Genomic DNA, 20504 nt, shown 5'->3' with positions numbered 1-20504 from the left:
GCCCCCTCCAGCCCTCACTCCTCCTGTTCATTACCCCGGTTGTAGCTGGACCCTGTTTTTCTATTCAGCCCCTAAAACACATTTGTTCCTTTTACAGGATCAGACCTCCTGTGACAAGGAGAACATTTCCATTCCCTTCCCCAAGCAGCCTGTGCCAGTCCCACCAGTCTGCTGCTCTCAGACACTGAGCACCACAAGGTTTCTGAGGCCAGGTCCCTCCTTCAGCCCCTGCTGCCCACCAAGACACAGCAGCTCCTCACTGAGCCTCCCCACCCAGGGATGGCAGAGCCTCCAAAACTCCCATCTGACACCCTGCTGTCCCACCAGGCAGGACTCTGCTCCTGACACCACGGCAGAGGGCTGGAGCTAAGAAACATACACATTTTAGAGCAATTCCAGCTTAAGTTTCCAAGACTTGGCAGGGCAGAAGGGACTATTTATTTTTCTCCTGTTTTATTCCAGAAGACTTTACTGGGTGCCTCAAACACCACCACAACTCACTGGTGACAGTTTTAATGACACAGCTTCCCACACAAACACTTTACTATCTGTCTCCTCAAGCTCTTCAGAGCAGAGCAGTTCCCCAGAGCTGCTTTTTGGGTGACTTTTTCCCAAGCAGACTGCACTGTTTTGCCAACTAACAAGTCTGCCAGCTCATATTCACCTCCTGAGCACCTCTCCCTTCCTTCCTTCCTCGAGTATCCATTAACTCCCATTAATCCATCCTCCTCGATAATCAGAGTAATGCTCTTTAAACACCTGACACAGGGCAAAGCCACTCTCTGTCTGCAGGTTGTGTTAGAGGGCACAGTGACCCTGCAGGTAACATGACTGGGAATATTGTGCTCCAGAACCTCCAAATAATCCATTTATGGAGAGAGGTCCCCAGAAGAGGACATGACTACTGCAGAAAAGGCACTTTTGCTGAGTCTCCTGGCATACTCAAATACACCTGGCTAAACAGCGACTTACTGCAGTCCTAAAACAAAGTGTTCCCTCCCCTCCTCCAACCACCCTGGACAACATCTCATCTAATTTAAGAGTGACATTGGATGAATCATTTCTGTCTGTGTGAAAGAAAATCATCTTGAGAAGAGCTGGCAGCATGATTTTCCCCTCCTTTTCTGATAAATTGTCCAGGTCATCAGCATCCATACTACACTGAATTGTCAAAAAGCCAGTGCATGGGAACACCAAAGGAGAAGACAGACTGGGACTCTTCACCATCACAAAAATCTGCTCTTCTGACTCCCTGACCTTGAAGCAGGAACTGAAAATGGCTTTGGCACCCATTGCAGGAGAAACCAAACTGGTGCACCATGAACCAGGAGAAATGGAAAGCTACTGTTAGCACCTATCAAATACCTTGGAATTAAGGTGGCAGGGAACTGTAACATCATTTAATTCTCTTATGTTCCAGGAAAGGAGCCAGTTAGATTCATTAGTCGGTGAGCTGTATCCTCATCCCTCATTCCCCCTTCTGTGCAGTCACAGTCAGCTCACCCCATGCATGAAGAGGCTGGAAGGAGGGCAGGATTCTCACCCATCCCTGCCAGCTGAGGAGTTCAGACTCAGTGAATTCAACAAACAAGGATAAAGACAAAGATTTTAATCCAACAGTAAAAATTCTTTTTTTGCTGCCACTTAATATTACAAACAAAGCAAATTAGGGTATGACATTAACATTAAGGATGTGGCTTCTTACATAAAAAACTCTCAAGTGACTGAGATGCAGCGCTAACCTCTGAAACTGCTCCAACAACAATAAAAAGGTCAGTACAAGTGGAAGACAGGCCCAACAGCACTGCAACAAAAAGCCAGCCTTGGAAATAGGTGAACAGCAGCTGTTTGACCTAAACTAAAATCTGAGTAGAAGCAAAGATTTATCTTAAAAGTCTGTGTTCACTTTTGTAAGAGAATATTAATGCACCTTCTATATGTCCAATATCAGCCATTATAAGGGTCACTTTTCTCTAGAAAACAGCCATACTGACAGTTTAGGAAAACACAAGAACAGATCTCCAGGATGCAAGAGTTATTTTCCTCAAAGCAATCTACAGCATGTTTACAGAAAGATACAAATAAACCCCCAGCTCTCCGGATGTTTTGCAAGCACTCTCTGCAATGGCCAATCAGTGAGGATGAAAGGTTCTTTTACCTTCATAACCACAGGCTCAAACCAATCATCTCCTCTCCCACAGAGGGCATTTAGAAACAAGACAAGCCTCAAGAAGGTGAACTGGCTGGGGACCCTGGTGTGCATCTAGTACTGACACAAACACTGACATATCAGGATTTTTTTATATGAAGATTTTAGTCTCTTCACCATGTTTAACATTTTAGGTATTTTCTCCCCCCCTCTTCACCCACAGTTTTTGCAGCTTAGCTCCATTTATCAGTCAAGTCTAAATTAAGTGATGCTCCAGCAGGAGTGGGGCTGTGACAGACAGCATGGAAAAGCAGTTCCCTGTCTCCCTGGCAGGATGCTTGGTGTCTGCACTCACACACTTGCAATGCAGTTCAGTGTCTGCCTAGCCCGAGGCCACCCAAGCACCTTCAAAAGCAGGTTCCTTTTAAGGCTCCTCCTACATTAGTTGATGTATCTTGTTACTCCTCTCTCTCTCTCTGTTTAGGTCATTTTGCATTGTGCCTGCCCTGCAGGTACAGCCCAGGCACTGTGTTTGTACTCCAGCATGAATTCAAGGGTTGGTTCTCAGGTATAACCAACATTATATAACAAACTGAAAAAAAGAACTATTTCCTCCTTTTTTTTTTTTCTTAAATAGATCTATGTTCCCACCCCCCATCCATCTCCAAATATTTGACTGATATGTCAGGTTCCCTGCAGGTCTAACTCATTGTGTTATTTAGTGGAGTTTTTTTCTCCCTTCTATAAATGAACAAGCTTGCCTTGCTAAATAAAAGCTTATCAGGAAAAAAATAGTGGGGTTTATTTATCTTTTCTTGTTTCTTACAGATTTTAACAGTTAAAAAGAAAACATAGATATTTCCCTCTTCTCTCCTTTACTCTTCACACACATGCCCCATTTATATTTAAGGACATGAAAAATCCTGGCAAATGTGATATAAACTTCACTTCCAATTTTTTCCCCATCAATTTTATAGCCTTCAGTCAGAGGTTTCAGAGAGTCAAAACATAAGCAAAAGAGAGCATAAAATTAAGAGGTTAGGTGCTAGCTACAGGTCTAGTTGAGCTGAGCTGGGACAGAGGCAAAGCTCAGGCACCATCCACTGCCCTATAGTCCTGTGGATTGCTTGGCTTTTCCCTGTCCCCACACTTTTTGCTGCCCTCTAGTCCCCCATCCAGAATTTCCCATTTAGTCCAGCTATGAAAGGAGAGATTTGAAAGAACACCAGGTAAAGCAGCACAACCAGAGGGTTGATAATGGAGCAGCAGAATGCAGAACAGAGGAGGAAAAGGTGCAGCCAGAGATGACACATCTCAGTGGCAGAGGTGCTTTGAGAGTGATGTGAAACAGCTGCCCCAGCAGGAGTAGCTGGGTCAGGTTAAACTTCAGTCTGTAAAGACAAGACTATTTAAGGCAGGCAGATGGAGACACAAAGAAAGTGCTCCAGCAGCAGAAGACAGGGCAGCACGATAACTATTCAGAAGTGGTCACTTCTCCCTCCAGAACAAACTCAATGCCAGAAGCAGGCACCTGCCTCAAGAGATGTGGGAGATTAAGAATATTAAGAGCTTACGCCAGAGTTTTCAGACTTTGAATGCTTTAATCTTGACACCTTAAGCAGATGGCCCAGTTCCTGAGGTGCTGACAACACAGCTCCACCAGGAGACACAGCGCTGCAGGGTCAGCCTTAGTCTGGCATGGCTGGGGTCCCCAAACTGCACAAAGGTACCACTCTACCATCACTGTCACTGCCCCCTCAGCCCCTGGCTGTGCTGGTGACACCTGGCCATCCTCACCAGATGCTGTTGTATGCCTCATTCATAACTTTGGGGGCAATTGTTTTCTACTTGGTTTGCTCTTATTCAAAGCAGGCAGCTAAAAATACTGCACCCCCGAGTTCATGCTATTCAACAAAGCAGAAACTGGAGAGAATATGTATTTATCAATACTGTGAAAATTTCAGTCTCCAGAAAGCAGGTAAATTTCCACCCTCCCTTCTGTTTGCCCCAGCCCTAAGCAGACACCAAAGAGAGACCAAAAAAAGTGGCACAACTGTGGAGCTACATCCCAGCTCTGTAGTTAATAAAGCCAAATGGCATCATTTAATTCAGCTGGCATCAATGTGACATTCCAGGCAACACAACTTCAGCAACATCAACGTCTATTACTTGGGTAGGCATTTAACATAGCTTAATTAAACCCTATCTATAGCCAACAGTAACACTAGCAAGAGGAATAGATAGTATAAATAGTGTTGTTTGCACAAATTCCCCGTCTCAATTCCTCTGCCTCCTCCTCTGCAACACTCATTTTCAATGCTGATACTTCTGCATGAAGTATTTTTATTTTTACACAGGCCCTGATGCAGAATGAAGCAACCAAATCAGGAGAACATAAAAGGCATTTGAGGCCATGATTGAGCTGGAGAAAGAGATAGAGGAGCAGGTGCATGCTAGGAGGGAGGGGGCCAAAGAGCTCTTCTAAGGCAAAACAATGCTAGGGGGGGACTCCAGAAGGGACAGGCTGGATGCAGAGCCCTTAGAGGCCAGTACAGCTCCTTCACAGGTTCACAACCACCTTGCTGGACAACAATGAGAGCTTCCCAAGTGCAGGACAGATTGGGAACACGCGACACGCAGTGGGGCACAGGAAAGACATGGGCATCTGGGTCAGCTATTGCCATTCCCTGAGCTGGAAGGTGATAGCAGCAAGGGACCAGCCATGGGGGACTTAATAACAGTGCCCTCCAGGGCCAAGCTGACCTGTAGAATGTGGTTTGTCCCATGAAAGTGTGAATGTATGGATCAACAGATGATCAGCTCTTGGTCCTTCCCTAGCAGCTTTTGAACAGCTCTTCTCCTTTTCAGCTTTGCTTTTTCTTCAGCAGAGCTGAAGGGCAAGGAACAGTAAATTAGAGAGGCAGGCTTGATAGGGCAAGTCTTTTGGCTGTGAATGAGTGTTACGTCCATCAGCTTCTTTGCCAGAGCACTTGTTAAGGATCTGGGCTACACTGGTTTTGGAGAGGAAAATCACCACAAAGTGCTCCCCAAAGAGCCTCCTCAAAAACAAAGGCCTCAGCTGGAGACTCAGGACTGCCAGCTTAGGTGACATTCTAGCTAAAATATCCCAGCTCCAAGTCACCTTCACCCAGCATGACAAAGCAGCTCTTTTAACCTACAACATCCACAGCCCACGGTAAGAGCATCCAGCCCTGATAACGCACACTTCCTCCCTGAATTATTTACGGCCACCAAGGGTCATGGAATAAGGGGAGCAAAACCTCCAGCTTGGCAAAAAGCTCTAGTCTGGCAACTGCCTCTGACATCCATTCAAGAGAAGTCCCAGACCATGAGCAATTGGGTGCAGCACACCATTCAGAGCTCTGTGACTGATGGATCACGTCACCCCTCTGACCTTCTGACTCCACCACGGCCAGGTGAACAAACTCTACTGTCCCAGCCCTGCACAAAAACTCTTCTTCCTCTCCAAAGACAGACAGTCTTTTTCCACTTTCTTATGCTATTTCCATAAAAATTTTACTGGTCAAAAACAGTCCTGAACCTTTGCTTACAAAACCATCCATATCCAACTTCTGCAAAAATATCTGAAAACCCTTTTACGTCTTTTGGAATAAACTTTTACCGAAACAAACCAGAATCATCTGTTTTAACTGAGACTGTCCAATATTTACATTGGAATTGTTTCAGAATAGGGAATGGCCTTTTTTGGCAATACAGAATGCAATCACACTGCAGATGCTAACAAATAATCACACTGACTGCTTGCATGATGTAGGAAACATTATCAGAGAGAGTACATCCTTTTAATAGCTCATGTTTATTAACACACAATTAAGCTTGGCCTTTCACAATGGCTGCCCAGTCTAAACAGACCAAAAAAAAATCCCTACTATCCCTCTACTGCAGAGGTCAGTTCAATACACTGAAGAATGGCCATTTCACTCCTCTGCTGAGGAAACTGTACCTAAGGAGTGTTTCAGTCAGAACCCAAGTGTATTTCTCCATCTGAATGATTTTACACTCTGCTTGAGCACTGTTCCTCTTATGGAAGCTGCCTCTCTCTCAACAGAATTTTTCCAAAAACATATTTTCAAGCAACCTTTGAAATATGCTGTCCCTCAGTACAACAACTCAAACCCTTTTTGTGCCTCATGTGTCAAACTCAACACCTGGACCAAGGGGTCACATTGCACCCACAGTGGGGAAAGACAGCAGCTTTCCAGGACAACACTTTACTGCCTGAAAATTGAAAATTAACGAGCTGAACATTCAAATGCCAGGAAAGGAATTTCCTGCATTTTTTAAAGCATACTCTTTTTTTATTTCCCCCTCAATGACTGTAGAAGTGGGGATAAGGAAATAAGGTTGGTCTTTCCACACTCAAGACTCACAGAGCTGGCAGGATCAAGACTTAAGTAGTTACAACAATTTACAGGAATGGTGAACGTCACCTACAAGGGTACTGGAGAGCTACAAGAGCAGCATATCTGTTAAATAAAAAGATTCAGAGATGTACATTTTCTTCAAATGTCAGGTATTTATACCTTCTTGGTATAAGTTTGCATCTGTTGCGGGCACCATTCCAAGTAAATCCAATGGGAAGAATTGTTGTTTCACTCTGCAAATACCATCCAACTCAGTTCTGAGTCAGTTAAGTCGCACATTATTGTTCCTGGCCTGATAAAATGTGCAATCAAGCCAAGTAGTACAAAGGAAAAAAAAACCCCAAAAGTGTAAACACTTTTAGCTGTGTTTTCAAATACTGCAGTTTCTGTACCATTGAAGTTCCCTTTCCATCCCTGCTGGCAAACAAGCATTCAGCTCTGTCTAATACAGTTCCAAAGCAGAGTATTAGCAATTGCCCAGTGAAAAATGTTTGCACTTCAGCTGTATCAACCTCTAATCTCCCTCCTGAAGAGCTAACTTTGAAACAACTGAGAAACTAATGCGGCTCTTAAAGTTTAACAAAAAGCTCTAAACCTATTTAAAATAAACAAACCAAATCCGATCAATACAGAATTACAAAAAAAAAAGAATATCAGAACAGGTTACCAACTTTCTGAAACTGCCTGTCAAACCCTTGCAGAGAGGGCAACACTCCTGCATATCAAGAGATTAAGTACAGCCCATGGTTTTCACAGAGGGATTAGTTGTTATTAAGCACTGCTTTCTCCTTATTGGTGAAGTCTGCACTCTCCATCCTGCCTGGCAGCCTATATTAAGAACACACTGCCACCCAGACTTCTTCTTTCTTGTAAAGAATGGGACAGAAAGAAAGGCAACACTGTCTGGCTTTCAGGACTGTCCCAGCAGTACTTCTGTGGAAACACTGACTTTCAGAAATTTCAACCTCCCATACCTCCCAGGTCTGAGTAAAGCTCACTCCAACCCAGTCCAAACAGTAGAAAATTCTATGTTGCACATGTGTACTAGCAGAGATCTGAGCAAACACAGAACCTATTTCTCATTTCATAAAGCTGCTCATAGTGACTCTGTGAGACCTCTGTCTACGTTTGTGAATGCCCCAAGTTCATCATAAAATGCAGCTCCCTGCTCTGGCAAACCCTTCCTGAATGCAGGCTCCCAACATAACAAAGGAGAAACCCAGGGGGAAAAAAAGGAGAGAAAAAAAGGAGAAAAAATAAATTAAACAACTGTCCAACTTCAGCAGGTTGAAGAATTTCTATTCCCTTCTTTTCCTTCACATCACAAATCTAAAGAGAACTACAAATCTACAGAGAGGTACTTTCTGAGCAGCAGCTAAGAAACAAAACTATGCAAGCAAGTTGGCATGATGAAAATATAACCCAAACAAAAAAAATACTCATCAATCCTATTTCCTGCTAATAAATACACTTTAAGTTTTTCTCCAGGAATGTGGCACAGGACCTACCCTGCAGCACTTGCCAGCTTCATGAAGATCAAATGGCTTCAGAGGCTAGGAAAGTGCCTAGGGAAACCTGAACAGTCTGAGGTTCTCCAGCCACTTGGATGCACCTGCTGAGGAGACACCTGACAAGATTTATTCATTCCCTGTGCCACCGCCAATAGCTCAGGCAAATTTGCAGGGGTTCCCCTCTCCTGTTCTGACAGTATTAGCTACTCAACGAATTCCATATTTAAAATTGATTTTGACTAGCAGGAAAATGGAAATTACTTTCTTCTCTCTCCCAAACCCTTCCTGTGAGAGATGTCCCCTTTTAGCTCAGTAGAGGGGATGCCAGAATGGCACAGGTTTGGTGGCGCTCATGCATTCAATATTGTAGTTGCTGGAGAAACCCAAATAAACAGTCCCTCAAGAGAAGGCTAAAACAGCCTGAAGTCAGAATGAGCCTTTTTGCACAATTCTACCTTCAAGGAGGCTTTATTCATATTTAATGTTTGTTCCCATCTCATTGCTCTGGGGTAGAGAATGCACAGTCTCCTGGTCAGCATTAACTCAGTCTCACCCCATTAGAAGCTGCTGGTCTGCACACTCTGAATGGGCCAGCTCAGGGTGACAGCCCTGCCTGCTCTGCTTGGCAAACTGAGTCTGGCTTTGTGATCAGTCAGGGTGCCAGCACAGAACTTTGGGAAGACAGGCTGACCCTTCTGTGCACAGGTAGGCAGCCAGGGCTGTAAGATGATCCTTGCAAAGCTGCAGAACTCACACCACAGGCAGCTCAGGTGTCTGGGCACCATTGCAACAGCAGAAAAAAATAACCACTCTAATACCTGTTAACCTAAGGGACCCTCTTGTCATCCCAAATGTTTCTAAACCAGAGCTTTATTATACATTTGATCCCAAGCAATAGGGTCTTGTGTCTCTGTCTAGGGAGTCATGAACAAAGGAAAACTTGTGTTATTTCTGAAGGCCCTAGTCCAGTTAGATGCTGAACGCAGCTTTCCCCATTGGCTTGGCTACAGCCACGTGCAAAGAACAATCATGATGTTGGAAAAAAAACAAACATCTGAGCCTGGAAATACAAACCTTGCCTAACAGCATGCAGGATGGAGGGATAGCCAGACAAGCTTTGATGTCACCCCCAGAGAGATGAGGTCTGTAACACTCTGCATGGTCTAGAGCCTCTTTAAAAGCCCACAGAGAAAAGAGATCTTCCAGATCCTGCTTCATAAACCTGATCTCACAAGAACTGCACTGAAAAGGACTGTTTCCAAGACTAGAACTTACAGGGAAGATAAAATGACAAGGAATAGGGTTGGGCCTTTTCCAATCAGAAAATTCATCCATCCATGAGATTCTGCTTCAGATAAGAAATCTGTTGCCAATAGCCAGACAGAAGGGCACCTTCAGCACGGCACTGTAAGTGCTCTGCCAATCAAACCATTCCATGGGCAAGGAGACATGTGGAGCCTGGTTTCCTATTTCACCTCCTCCCTGTGCCATGCAGATTATCTGATACCAGTAATACAGTCTGAGCTCACACTGGAATCATCTGAACGTTAGGGGCATTAATTCAGATCTTCCTGCAGTATGCAGTGCCTGTTTTCCAGCAACCTTTAGGCATGAAGTACCTTTGAGACTCTACCCATCCCCTAAGCCCTGCATTCTTAGGAAAGCAAGCTAACAGACAAAGTAAAAAGCCCCATCTTTGTCATCTGGGGAGTCCCTCAGAAAAAAAACAAAACATCAATTTTCCTGCCAGATTAGAAGGCAAATAATACTTGCAGCTCTTCAGGCTATTTGTTCTTCGCTGGCACAACAAGGCAGACTGCCACCAACCCATCCTACCCTATGCAAAGGCAAGAAAAAAACCATAGAAGTTTTGCAGAGACAGGAGGACCCGGAAGGAAAACCAATAAGGAATTTCTCTCAAGTAGGTAGATGGATTACTATTTCCCAATAACAGAGCTTTCTGCATCTACCATTTTTACAGAAAGGCTCCCTGCCCACCTGCAGAGTTTCTACAGAGCAGGGAGCCTCTGACAGGCTGGTAATAGCTGTATTTAAATTTGCTTTAAGGTTCTTGGGTACTGCTCATTAGTATGGACTCTCACCTGCTTCAACAGGGCTGAAATTTTATCCCAGGTGTTTCCTTCTGCAATGCTCCACCTATTGGAGCTTAGAAGGACAAAAAAATGTCTTATCAGGGCAAACTCAAAATGCAAACCATGCCTCCTGCAAACCCAGTTCCACCCAAACCACAACGTGTGAGACCAAGACTGCAGCCCAGGCTCCTCTGACTGTGCAGCCAGAGGAGAGCAGAACTGTGCTCTGACAGATGGTTTAACCGGGAAAACTTCAAATACACCGGGGCAAACATCGGTGGAATTAACAAAGCTGAGAACAGGAAAACAAAGTGACATTTCACAGCAACAGGCAAGCCAGAGTCTGTGACTATAAACGGCAGTCTATGACCTAAATGTGACCCTTTAACACAAGGGAGTTGGGATTTCCAAACTAAGCTTTGCCAGGTCCCACGTGGAAAGCAAAGCTTTCCCCTTTGGTTAGGGATGGAGAGAGAGAAAAGGGGATGCCTTGGTTTGTTGGTACATCAGAAGATACCCATGACAAAATACAACAGTCTGTTCATGTCCCAGAACACAGACTCCTCATTTTGCACAGCTGTGTAACAAAAAGAGTGAGAGACCACCACTACTATAGGATAAGAACTTCCCACACTCAGTCTAAGTAAAAACAAGTCCATTCCTTTCTAGTCCATTCCTTTCTACTCATCTCCACACAAAAAAAAAAAAAAAAAAAAAAGCTCCCAAGGGAAAAACAAAAACCTTTTTTTCTTTCTGATGTCAACATTTCATCTCCTCAGACAAAGCTTTTAACCTGTATGCAGCTTAAATCAACAGTTGGTACCCATACAGCCAATACATCTTTCCACCCTGAACCTCCACCTGACATGCAGAAGGAAAGCAAAGAGCCTGATCCTGTGACAAGGACACTGCCAGTCAAGATATTAAACCCCAACTCTTTGCTCCTTGAGCTCAGCTCCCTGCTGGAACCTACAGAGTTACTCTCACCCCAGGATGGCATCAAGTCATCAAGATGCTGTTTAAATTTGTTCAGAACAGAAACATGCATGTGCAAGTAGACACATTCAGAAACAGGACATTATTAGAGGAAAATGAGAATTGTGGAAACTGGGGAGATTTTTAAAATTTTCAAAAGTGTTAAGATAAAACACCAACTTTAACCAAGATAATGGATTACAAGCATAAAGAATAAAAAACTTCATAGCCTCAGTGGAAGAGTTTAAAAGAGCTGCAAACATCAGGCTCCCTCTAAGACACCATGACAGTGGGGGCATTACATTTTTAACTCATATTTAAGAAGTTTAGAATTATGAAAAGTCCAGAGCTCAACATCTCAGTCTGAAAATTCTTCAGCTAAATTTCAGATTAATTGATCATGATTTCCAGTCTAGATATCCTAATTAGTTGAAAAAGGTGATATGAGTTAGAAACAGTTGCATGGGCTCCTTCTGCAAGGTCTGTTCCTCCGGATAGCACCATCAATTTGATACATTTCACTGGACAACTGGGAAATCGTTGCCCAGTATTATGCTTGAGGCTACCTCTGAGTAGAGATGGAGGTTAAATGGGTGTCCATCCCCTTTTTAAAACCACAGTTGACCATTCCACCATATATTTCCTGCGGGATTGCTCGAGTGCCTTCCAAAAATAGCCAACAGTTTTGCTGAAAGGCTCAAAACAAACAGCACTTCTGAGGGAATATCTTACATAGTTTACATAATAGGCATCTCAGAAGGGAAAAAAGGATGCGTACAGTGTTTCAATGTGAATTCTGCACTGAACAAAAAGACATCATTCTTGGCTTAGCACAAGGCTGAAATTCACCAGGAAGAAAACTGCTGAGGTCAAAGCCTCAGGGCTCACGTTGAGAGGGAAATATTCTCAAGGGAAGAACTTTTTTATCCTTGATTCAAATGAAAATACGATATGGAAAAGGAACAGTCAGCTCTTTAAGCCTCAAAAAGGAAGAGTTCGACCCTAGCCAAAATATATTCACAAAAAATCTAACACATATTTAAGTTGTTAGCAGATCCACCTCTGCACATCTCTGCTTACCGTTTTTTAAATTATTTAACACCTGGTCCTTATCTCCTGACCTATGGTTCACCCTTCCTGCTAAACACAGTATCTCAGTTTATAACTAAATGCCACAAGTGTAGAGTGTCATAACCACTGGTGTTTCCGCATCACTTCAATTTCAGCTGTATCTCTCCTCAGAACCTGAAAGTGAACACTGACATATATTCCTCACTGAAAGGCTGTCCTTCATGGGTAAAATACTGAATGCTTCACAAAAGAAGAATTATTACAGAGAATCCTGTAGCAGTATGAAGAGGCAAGTCAGATGATGAAGCTAGCAATGCCATTTTTTTCTTTTTTTGAGAGCCCAGAGATTTAAGTTGTACTGTTTGCATCAGGGTAACAACAACTGAAAGGTCTAAAATTTGTATTAGCAAGTGCTTTGGGCTTGTTTTCCTTTTCTCCTTAAAGCAAAACAAGCCGTGCTTTTCTCTTCCCAAAGAAACAAACAACTGCTTTCAGATCGTGCAAATCACCTGCAATAACCAGCTAACTCTCGATTATTATTGCCATTCCCAGTCCCTAAACACCACCAGGGAGTGAGCAAGGAAGTGAGCTAGATCAACAGCGGACAGAAATTTGTGGAAAATCCTCCCTAGGAAAAGAACCTGTTTGTGTTTGATAAGAGACAGGGCAGGGCTTGGCAGGACAAGCTTGGTTCCAAGCTGCACCACTAAATATAACAACTCCATCAGCAGGCCCAGGAGCTCTACACCTACCCTGATGTTAACTACAAATATGGTTGCCATCTGGTGGCTAACACTGAATGAAGTTTAGCATCTGTGATGAGTTCAAGGTGGACCAGATTCCCTGGAATAACAGTAGGATAAAGAAAACCACGGATGTGGCCATCTCATTCTTGCGTTCAGAGTGAAGCCAGGACCTTGTTGCTGCAGTTCCACACTGGATCTGGCAGTCATTGGGGAATTTTACAAGCAGTCAGACAAGTTCAAGGGATGCTCCTCGTCTCAGCAAGCGAGCTAAAAGTAGTGGATGCAGCATGGGCAACATTAAATAAAAGTGGTTTGGGCTGCCATTCTGACCCAGCGTTTTTGAGCAGGGTCAGAGATTGGTACAAGGCTCAGGCCAGCACCGCGTTTAATCCAAGCCCTCCTAGATTAAATCTAGCTGCTAAAGATAACTCGCAGGGAACACGAGCAGCAGTGGGCAGATCTGCTCGCCCGCCCTCCCTCCAAGATGCACCAGTCCTTATTCAGTCAATGTCATCTCACAGCAAACCACTGAAAACCAAGACGAGCGTGCCCGCAGTAAAAGCAGCTGATCAATGTCTCTGCGTAAAACGCCCGATAATCCCTGCCCAGAGCAGGCAGCTGGCATCAGATGCGGCATGCCAGAGAGATGAACAGGAAAAGTATCCATTGCATATTCCTGGCACCTTCTGCCGGCACAGGGGTGGGCGGAGAGCAGCGAAAGGGCTCCCGGGATTCAAAAATCCCCCCCTCCCTGAGCAGATCGGCACAATCTTTAGAGGCCGTGTGGCTGAACCACCATTCCAAAACGAGCAGCTCAAGGTCAGCACAGCGAGCAGCGATGCTGCTGGAGATAAGGGGCGAGTGTCCGTCTGTCTCCCTTCCCTCACCATCTTTGGTGTTACGCATTTAGCGCTATGGCAAAGCACAGCACCGCTCCGAAAACGCTGCATAAGCGCACCCTAAATGCCACAAGGAGAGATCTCCTCCTGGTGAAACAAAAAGCATCCGCGGATCCCGCCCGGGCGAGCGGCGCTCCCGCCGCCGGCCGGAGCCGATGCCATGTTTCCGGCGAGCCCGCAGCGCCCCAGCGGGGGCACCCGGCATCCCCGGGATGCACCGGGAACCCGGCTCCGCAGGCAGGGAACGCAGCTGCCATCCCCTCGCAGGGACCCACTGCCAGACCCATCCCTGCTCCGGGCAGGGCTGTCACCATCCCCGGTGCCCGCGGCCCCCGCGCCCAGCCCCGCATCCCGGGGATGCCCCCCTTCCCCGCTACCTTCTCCTGCGCCCGGGTCAGCTTCTTCTGCACGTTGCTGGCGATTTTCCCGGCCGTGACCCCCTTGCTGCCCAGCTCGGCCATCTTGCCTGCTCTTTTTAACGGGCTGCGAGCGGCGGACCGGCAGGAAGGGGGGGAAAACCCGGCGGGCAGGCGATGGCCCCGGCCGTCACCGCCGCGCCGCCCGCCCGCCGCCTTTTAAAGGGACAGCGCTGCCTTACAGGGACACGCACGGGGCCGCTTCGGCACGGATCGCCCCCGCACTGACTGCTCCGGGTCCTCACCGCTGCCCGGCCCAGGGGAAGGCAGCAGGGTGGGAAAGTCCGGGAAGCATCGCAAGGGATTCACATTAGATACTAAAATGAGTTTGCTGGCATCTTTCATCCCGCAGCAAAACGCCACTCTTATTTTAAGAGATTTGTGCCACTAATTGCTATCACTGATTGTCCAAATTCATATGACAAAGGCACTTTCCAAATTACTCCTGGATATTCACAAGCACAAAGAGAAATTTAATTCCTTAAGGAAGGGCACCTGGAAATTAATCAAACCCCCGATTTTAAAAGGTGACATGAAGTTTCAGAACATTCCATCCTTTAATCATGGAATTATTAAGGTTGGGAAAGACCTCTCATAATTGAGTCCGACCATTACCCCAGCATCACTGTGTTCACCACTAAACCATACCCCAAATGCAACATTCCCCCACTCTTTGAACACTTCCAGGGATGGTGATTTCACCACATCCCTGGGCAGCACACTTCAATGCCTGATCATCCTTTCAGTGAAGAAATTTTTCCCACTATCCAATCTAAAGCACCAACAGCACATCCTGAGGCCATTTCTGCTAGTTCTGTCACTTGTTACCAGGGGAAAGAGAACAACATCCACCTTGCTACAATCTTTTTCAGGTGAGCACAGAGAGGGATGGTGTTGCAGTTGAGACGGCCACAATACACAGAGTGTCACCATCCAATTTCAGAAAGCTTCAAGCCATACAGAGTAACACCATACCTCATCAGAAGGCTCCAAGCATCTGCCCTTCTTACTCTTTAGCCCAACCTTTTAAATTCTTCATCCTACATGCTTTACACCTGTGTGCCCTCTGATCCCTTTGGTGGTTGCTCAGTGCCCCTGGGCACTCCATGGCTCATTGCTGTCAGTGCTGCTCACAGCTGTGCCCATTGAGGATGAGGCTCGGCCTCACTCGCAATCACCACAAACTGTGTACCCACATGATGAGGTCTCCCTTGAGACTCCTTTCCTCCAGGCTGAATCCTCCCAACCCCCTCAGCTGTTTCTCATGGCACTTGTGCTCCAGACCTTCCACCAGCCTTGTTACGCTGCTGTGGATACCCTTCAGCACCTCTGTGTCTTTCCTGAATTGCACAGCCAGGAAAATGAGCACAGGATTTGGGGTGTGGCCTCACCAGTGTCAGGTACAGGGAGGTGATCACTGCCCTGGGCCTGGTGCCACACGGATGCCATTTCTGATGCCATAAGCCACAATGCCATTTCTGATTCCATTTCTGATGCCATTAGCCATGATGCCATTGGCCTTCCTGGCCACCTGGCTTTGGTTTTGCTTTGCTAGGTCTGCTGGGCAAATACCTTTTGTGAAACTTTTTCCCTTTACACGTCAGGACAGAGTTCTGCTTCCTGGAACACAGGAAGCCACCTCAGTGCTGTTATTCACATCCTAATCCTCGGCCCCCAGGCTTCCCTCAGTACCACACACCAGGGCTTGGGTGAGTGCTGGGGAAGCTTCCTTCCTTCCTATCCTGCTCCTGCACACTCATCCCAGCTCTTTGTGGTGCTTGGGACTATGTGCACTCAGTACCCAGTAGACTACCAACCAATCCAGTGCTCTGCAGAAAATTGAGATACATAACAAACTTGCATTTACCTTTAAGATGGGAACACCTATTTTAATTCGACAATGGGACCAAAACCTCTGTATGTCCCCAGAGCATTTCACACAGTCATTATTTTTCCAGATGAAGACTGTTATCTCCAGTTTCACACACAGGGAATAGTGTAGCACACACTACTGCAATGTAAAGCAACAGATAAATGTTGAAGATTATAACTTAAGACAGCTAAACCAGGTCTTCCAAAATATATGTCATTTATTGTTTTCCATTTCTGCTTCAGTACTATTTCTGTTCATTCAGATCAGAAAATAAAAATAAAACCAATTAAAATAAAAACAATTGTCTTGTCAGAGCCCTTAGAAACTGTGAGCAGAGAAACTGTCAACACCTCTTTGTAAGGCTTCATGAGACAGTGCCTCTGCATTTCTTGCCTGTTTTGATAACGGCTTTTTTAATGACAAAACCTTCATTCAGAATCTAGTTTAAATCCATGGTATACTTCAAATATGTTAGTAGACATACTATTCCTATTTAATAAAATACTAGGACATGTGTTCCAGTTGTGCATAAGAAAAGTGCAGAGACACTGGACATAGTGTGTGACTACCCATGATGCCAATCTGTATTGCAAACTGCAAATTTATTCAATTCCTTCCTGGTTTTATATCTAGTATTCATCTATCTGCATGATTAGCATTTAGTATTAATTTAGTACTCATTTTCTATAGTACTTGTCCCAAATGCATCTGATTTCTTCCATAATTTCAGCCTTACTAGTTATTTTCACATTACCTTTCTTCTTGGGTATCATCCATAATTTTTCTCTCACCCCCACCTCCCCTGCCTTAGCTGAGTTTTTAAGGTTGAAAGATGCACATGTGTTTAAACATTTGTAACATCACGTTTAAAAGAGCAGATGTTTCAGGGTCAGAACACATTCCTCTCCACCCTACCTCATATATTTGCTTCTCCTGCTTAGGCTTTTCTTCAGTGGAACTGGTTTTGAGGAGATTTTTGTCTGATTATGTCCTTTCAAGTGAAAAGCAAATTAGCTGAGAAGAGAGTCCACAGCAAACATCAGACAACCGTGAAACAAAAGCAGCCAGACACACACACACACACACACACACACACACACACACACACACACACACACACACACACACACACACGTTCACCACAATGAAAAATGATGACAAACTGTGTACACTTTAAAAGCTGGGATTAACAGCAAGTATCCACCTCTCAGCATGAGTCATTTCCCAGTTATTTCTGTACTTGATTGGATCAGCATCAAAGCTGCAAAACATTTGCTGGGCTCCAGGTGTGTTGCAAAAGGTACTCCCCTGGCATGACCCACATACTATGAGTGGCCATGCACCTGAGTGACCATGTAAGCCATTTCAGCCAGGTCACATATGCAGGAGGTGAGCAAGAAAGGCTTCAGGCTCATATCTATCCACCATTGTTCTGATCTCAAGCTTACTGTGTTTTACAAGGCTATAAATGTAAATAAATTCAATTGGACTGCAGTGCAATTATGTAGTTATAAACATACAAGCTGGTAACTTAATGCTTTTATATATGTTTATGCTTTGTGTCATTGTGTGACAGAGATAGCAAGCCTTTTGGAAGCCATTAGTGACAGATTCTGCACAATTGGAGTTAATATAAATCAAACTGAATGCTTATGAGTATCATCTGAGATTAAGTTCAATATGTGCATAGTTGTCTAATCTATTCTAACACTGGACCCAGAACACTTCATTTTGCCCAACTGTAACCAGCTAAACATATTTAATTTCAGCTGAGTCACCTTGGCTCCTTTTATAGTCAAAAGAGAGAAATCTGTATCTCAAAGCTGAGGAAAGGTAACCAGAAAGGTCTCCCTTCCCCCTGAGCCGCAGAGGGAGATGAGCTGGATAGCTCAAATAGCTGAAGCTGAGGAAGCCAGATGGGTTATGAAACCCACCTGTAGTCCATCTCCCTGGTGACAGCATGACTCACTGCCACAGTTCAGAGGGAAGAAGCAAATCTGTCAGACACCCCAGCACAAACAGGCATATCTAACATGTACATAGCCACCACTGCCTTTTTATGGCTCTCTTAATTGATTAATGCTCTAGTCAATAATAACTGTGTTAGGCCTCAGCCCCACAAGTGCATTTCACTTCTCAGTTGTCTCATTAAAGGGAGATGAACTGTTCACCTGTTTACAATTAAACATATGCTTAAATGCTCACTGGCTTGGAGTCTATTATTTTGCAGCTTAGGTACAATTTATTTCCTTCATTGCACAAATTGTTGTTCCAGCTATTTTTTTCATTATTATCAGTATTCCTGTTTTGCCAGTTTTGTCCATCTGGGAGCAGGATGTTTTCTTCATGATTAGAAGAGTGATTGCAAAGAGTGATTTCAGCAATGTATCCATTAACTGATTTTTTATTTTTCCTGACTTGAACCTTTTAATTCTAGTTCGTGTGTTTAAAAGTACAAGCTATGATAATCAAAATCTTCCCTGCTACTGATGGCAAAATCTTTCATTTTAATAAAATAATTTAAATAAAATAATTGTAAAATAATTTTATTATTTTACAATTTTCAAATTATTTTATTATTTTAATTTAATTTAATGAAAATAATAATTTTCACATAAATAAAATTATTGTAAAATAACAGCAGAAGTTGTTTCTACTATTCATGGAACTAGAAGTATATATTCTCTGTTCCAATTAGACAGAAGATTAAAAGCCAGTTAAATTGATTTTTGTTTCTTTTCAGCAAGGAGTTCTGATTTTCAGTGTATAATTACAGTTTTTAGAAAATATTTAGTAGAGTTCAATTAATTAAATATTTATGGAAATATTAATATATCAGTATTGGATTCTTTAAATTCTTATAGTTAAGAATAATATTTGCAGTAAACTATTTGAAGAACTCTAAAGCCCTTTACCCCAAGTACTCATATGATGCAAAATGGGTCTATTTCAATCACAATTTGTTGCAGAATTCAAAGCTGAAGTTTGGGTATTAAACAATACCTGGTTGTTTGGATCTGTAGCTCTGTTCTGACCCTGGCTGTAGCACTGCAGGCCAGTTGGCCTCACTCCCTCCAGCACCACTCTCTGCCTTCAGTGATGTCAGCTGCAGGACTAATTTAAGAGAGTAAATCCAACATCTTGAAAACAACAAATTGCACTAAATATATTATGTAACAAAATCCAATCAAGTTCTAACTCCAACCCTGCCCACCTTTTTCTTTCCATTGCAGATCATGCATTCTTCTGGGACAGCATTCCAGAGGAGTTTGCAAAGGTGACTTCTGTCTTTTTTTTTAACCTGATAACATTGTCAGGGATAATTTTGTTATCAATTTCACCATTATCTAGTTTGTCTTAGAATTCCTTCCTGACTGACTATAATCTCTTGCAAACTCTCCCTTTGTTCTCCCACAGGAAGGTGCAGGGAAGAATCAGGAAGTTTCTGCCATGAAAATAATAGATAAGAACTTGCTGATTACATGTTCTCTCCTTTAAAACAAGTGCAAGGTGAAAGAACTTTGATTTAAAAATAGTGTCCGAAGGTGTTCCCTCCCACACCCCTCAGACACAATTCCTGTTGAATCTCTCCATTATCTTTTGTGAGAATCAGATTATACCAAATTTACTCTTCTCATGCTCTAAACACACAAAATAAACCAACAAAAAAACCCTAATCCTATGGCACTGGGAAGGCTCCAAAGCTGAGAGCTTTGCCTGTCTAGCCCAGACTCTCCTGTTCAGAAACAGGGAGAGGCAGGAAATAAAACGGCATTAAAACTTTGTCTCATGTCTCACTGAAGACTGTCCTGTGGTTGCAAGCTTGGTTGAATTTTAGGGAATTATTGGGTGTTCATGATGTGCCTTACTGGAACCTCTAAATTTTGGCAGATTTTTCAAAATTCAGAGTGCATTTCTTTTCCATCCACATACCTGTTTGAGTGCTTGATACACATGCATGTAATTATTTTTTTCTCTGCCTGAGTGGATTTAGCCATTACAAAGTGATCTTTGGCCCTGAATTTGTGACAGATTAGCCACACTTCACTATCAAATGAAGTGAGTAAAGAATGGCAAAGGTCTGTAAGCTTTGCACTAATGTATATCCAAGAAGCTTGTCAAAAATTCTGTGTACCCTATTGTGCAGGAAAAGAAGGGATTTAGCAAATATTAAATAATTTTGGTTTTACTTTTTCATTATCATCAGTCAGCAAGGAACAGGCAAGTGAATCATGTGCTTCCTTTGGAAAATATTCTGAGAATTCTGGAAGCCTTCAACTATTTATTAAAATATCTTAAAAAATCAGAAATAATTATATACTCAAATGGACTCAGTTTATACACAGTTTATCCCCATCTATAGCT

The 20504-nt window shown here is 43.7% G+C and overlaps 1 protein-coding gene across 10 annotated transcripts in view; it reads right to left on the bottom strand.

Moving 5' to 3' along the window:
• Positions 1–14406, bottom strand: part of BIN1 (bridging integrator 1) — a 90117-nt gene extending 75711 nt beyond the window's left edge. For all 10 annotated transcript variants that reach the window (XM_058809772.1, XM_058809773.1, XM_058809774.1 and 7 more), the window contains exon 1: positions 14228–14406. In XM_058809772.1, the coding sequence (XP_058665755.1) occupies positions 14228–14311 (84 nt within the window). In that variant the 5' untranslated portion in view covers positions 14312–14406. The remainder of the gene's footprint in view (positions 1–14227) is intronic.
• Positions 14407–20504: the final 6098 nt, after the last annotated feature.

Source organism: Ammospiza caudacuta, chromosome 8, assembly GCF_027887145.1.
Source record: "Ammospiza caudacuta isolate bAmmCau1 chromosome 8, bAmmCau1.pri, whole genome shotgun sequence".
NCBI lineage: Eukaryota > Metazoa > Chordata > Aves > Passeriformes > Passerellidae > Ammospiza > Ammospiza caudacuta.
Note: the sequence above shows the minus strand (reverse complement) of the source record. Positions and strands in the feature narration are given on the sequence as shown.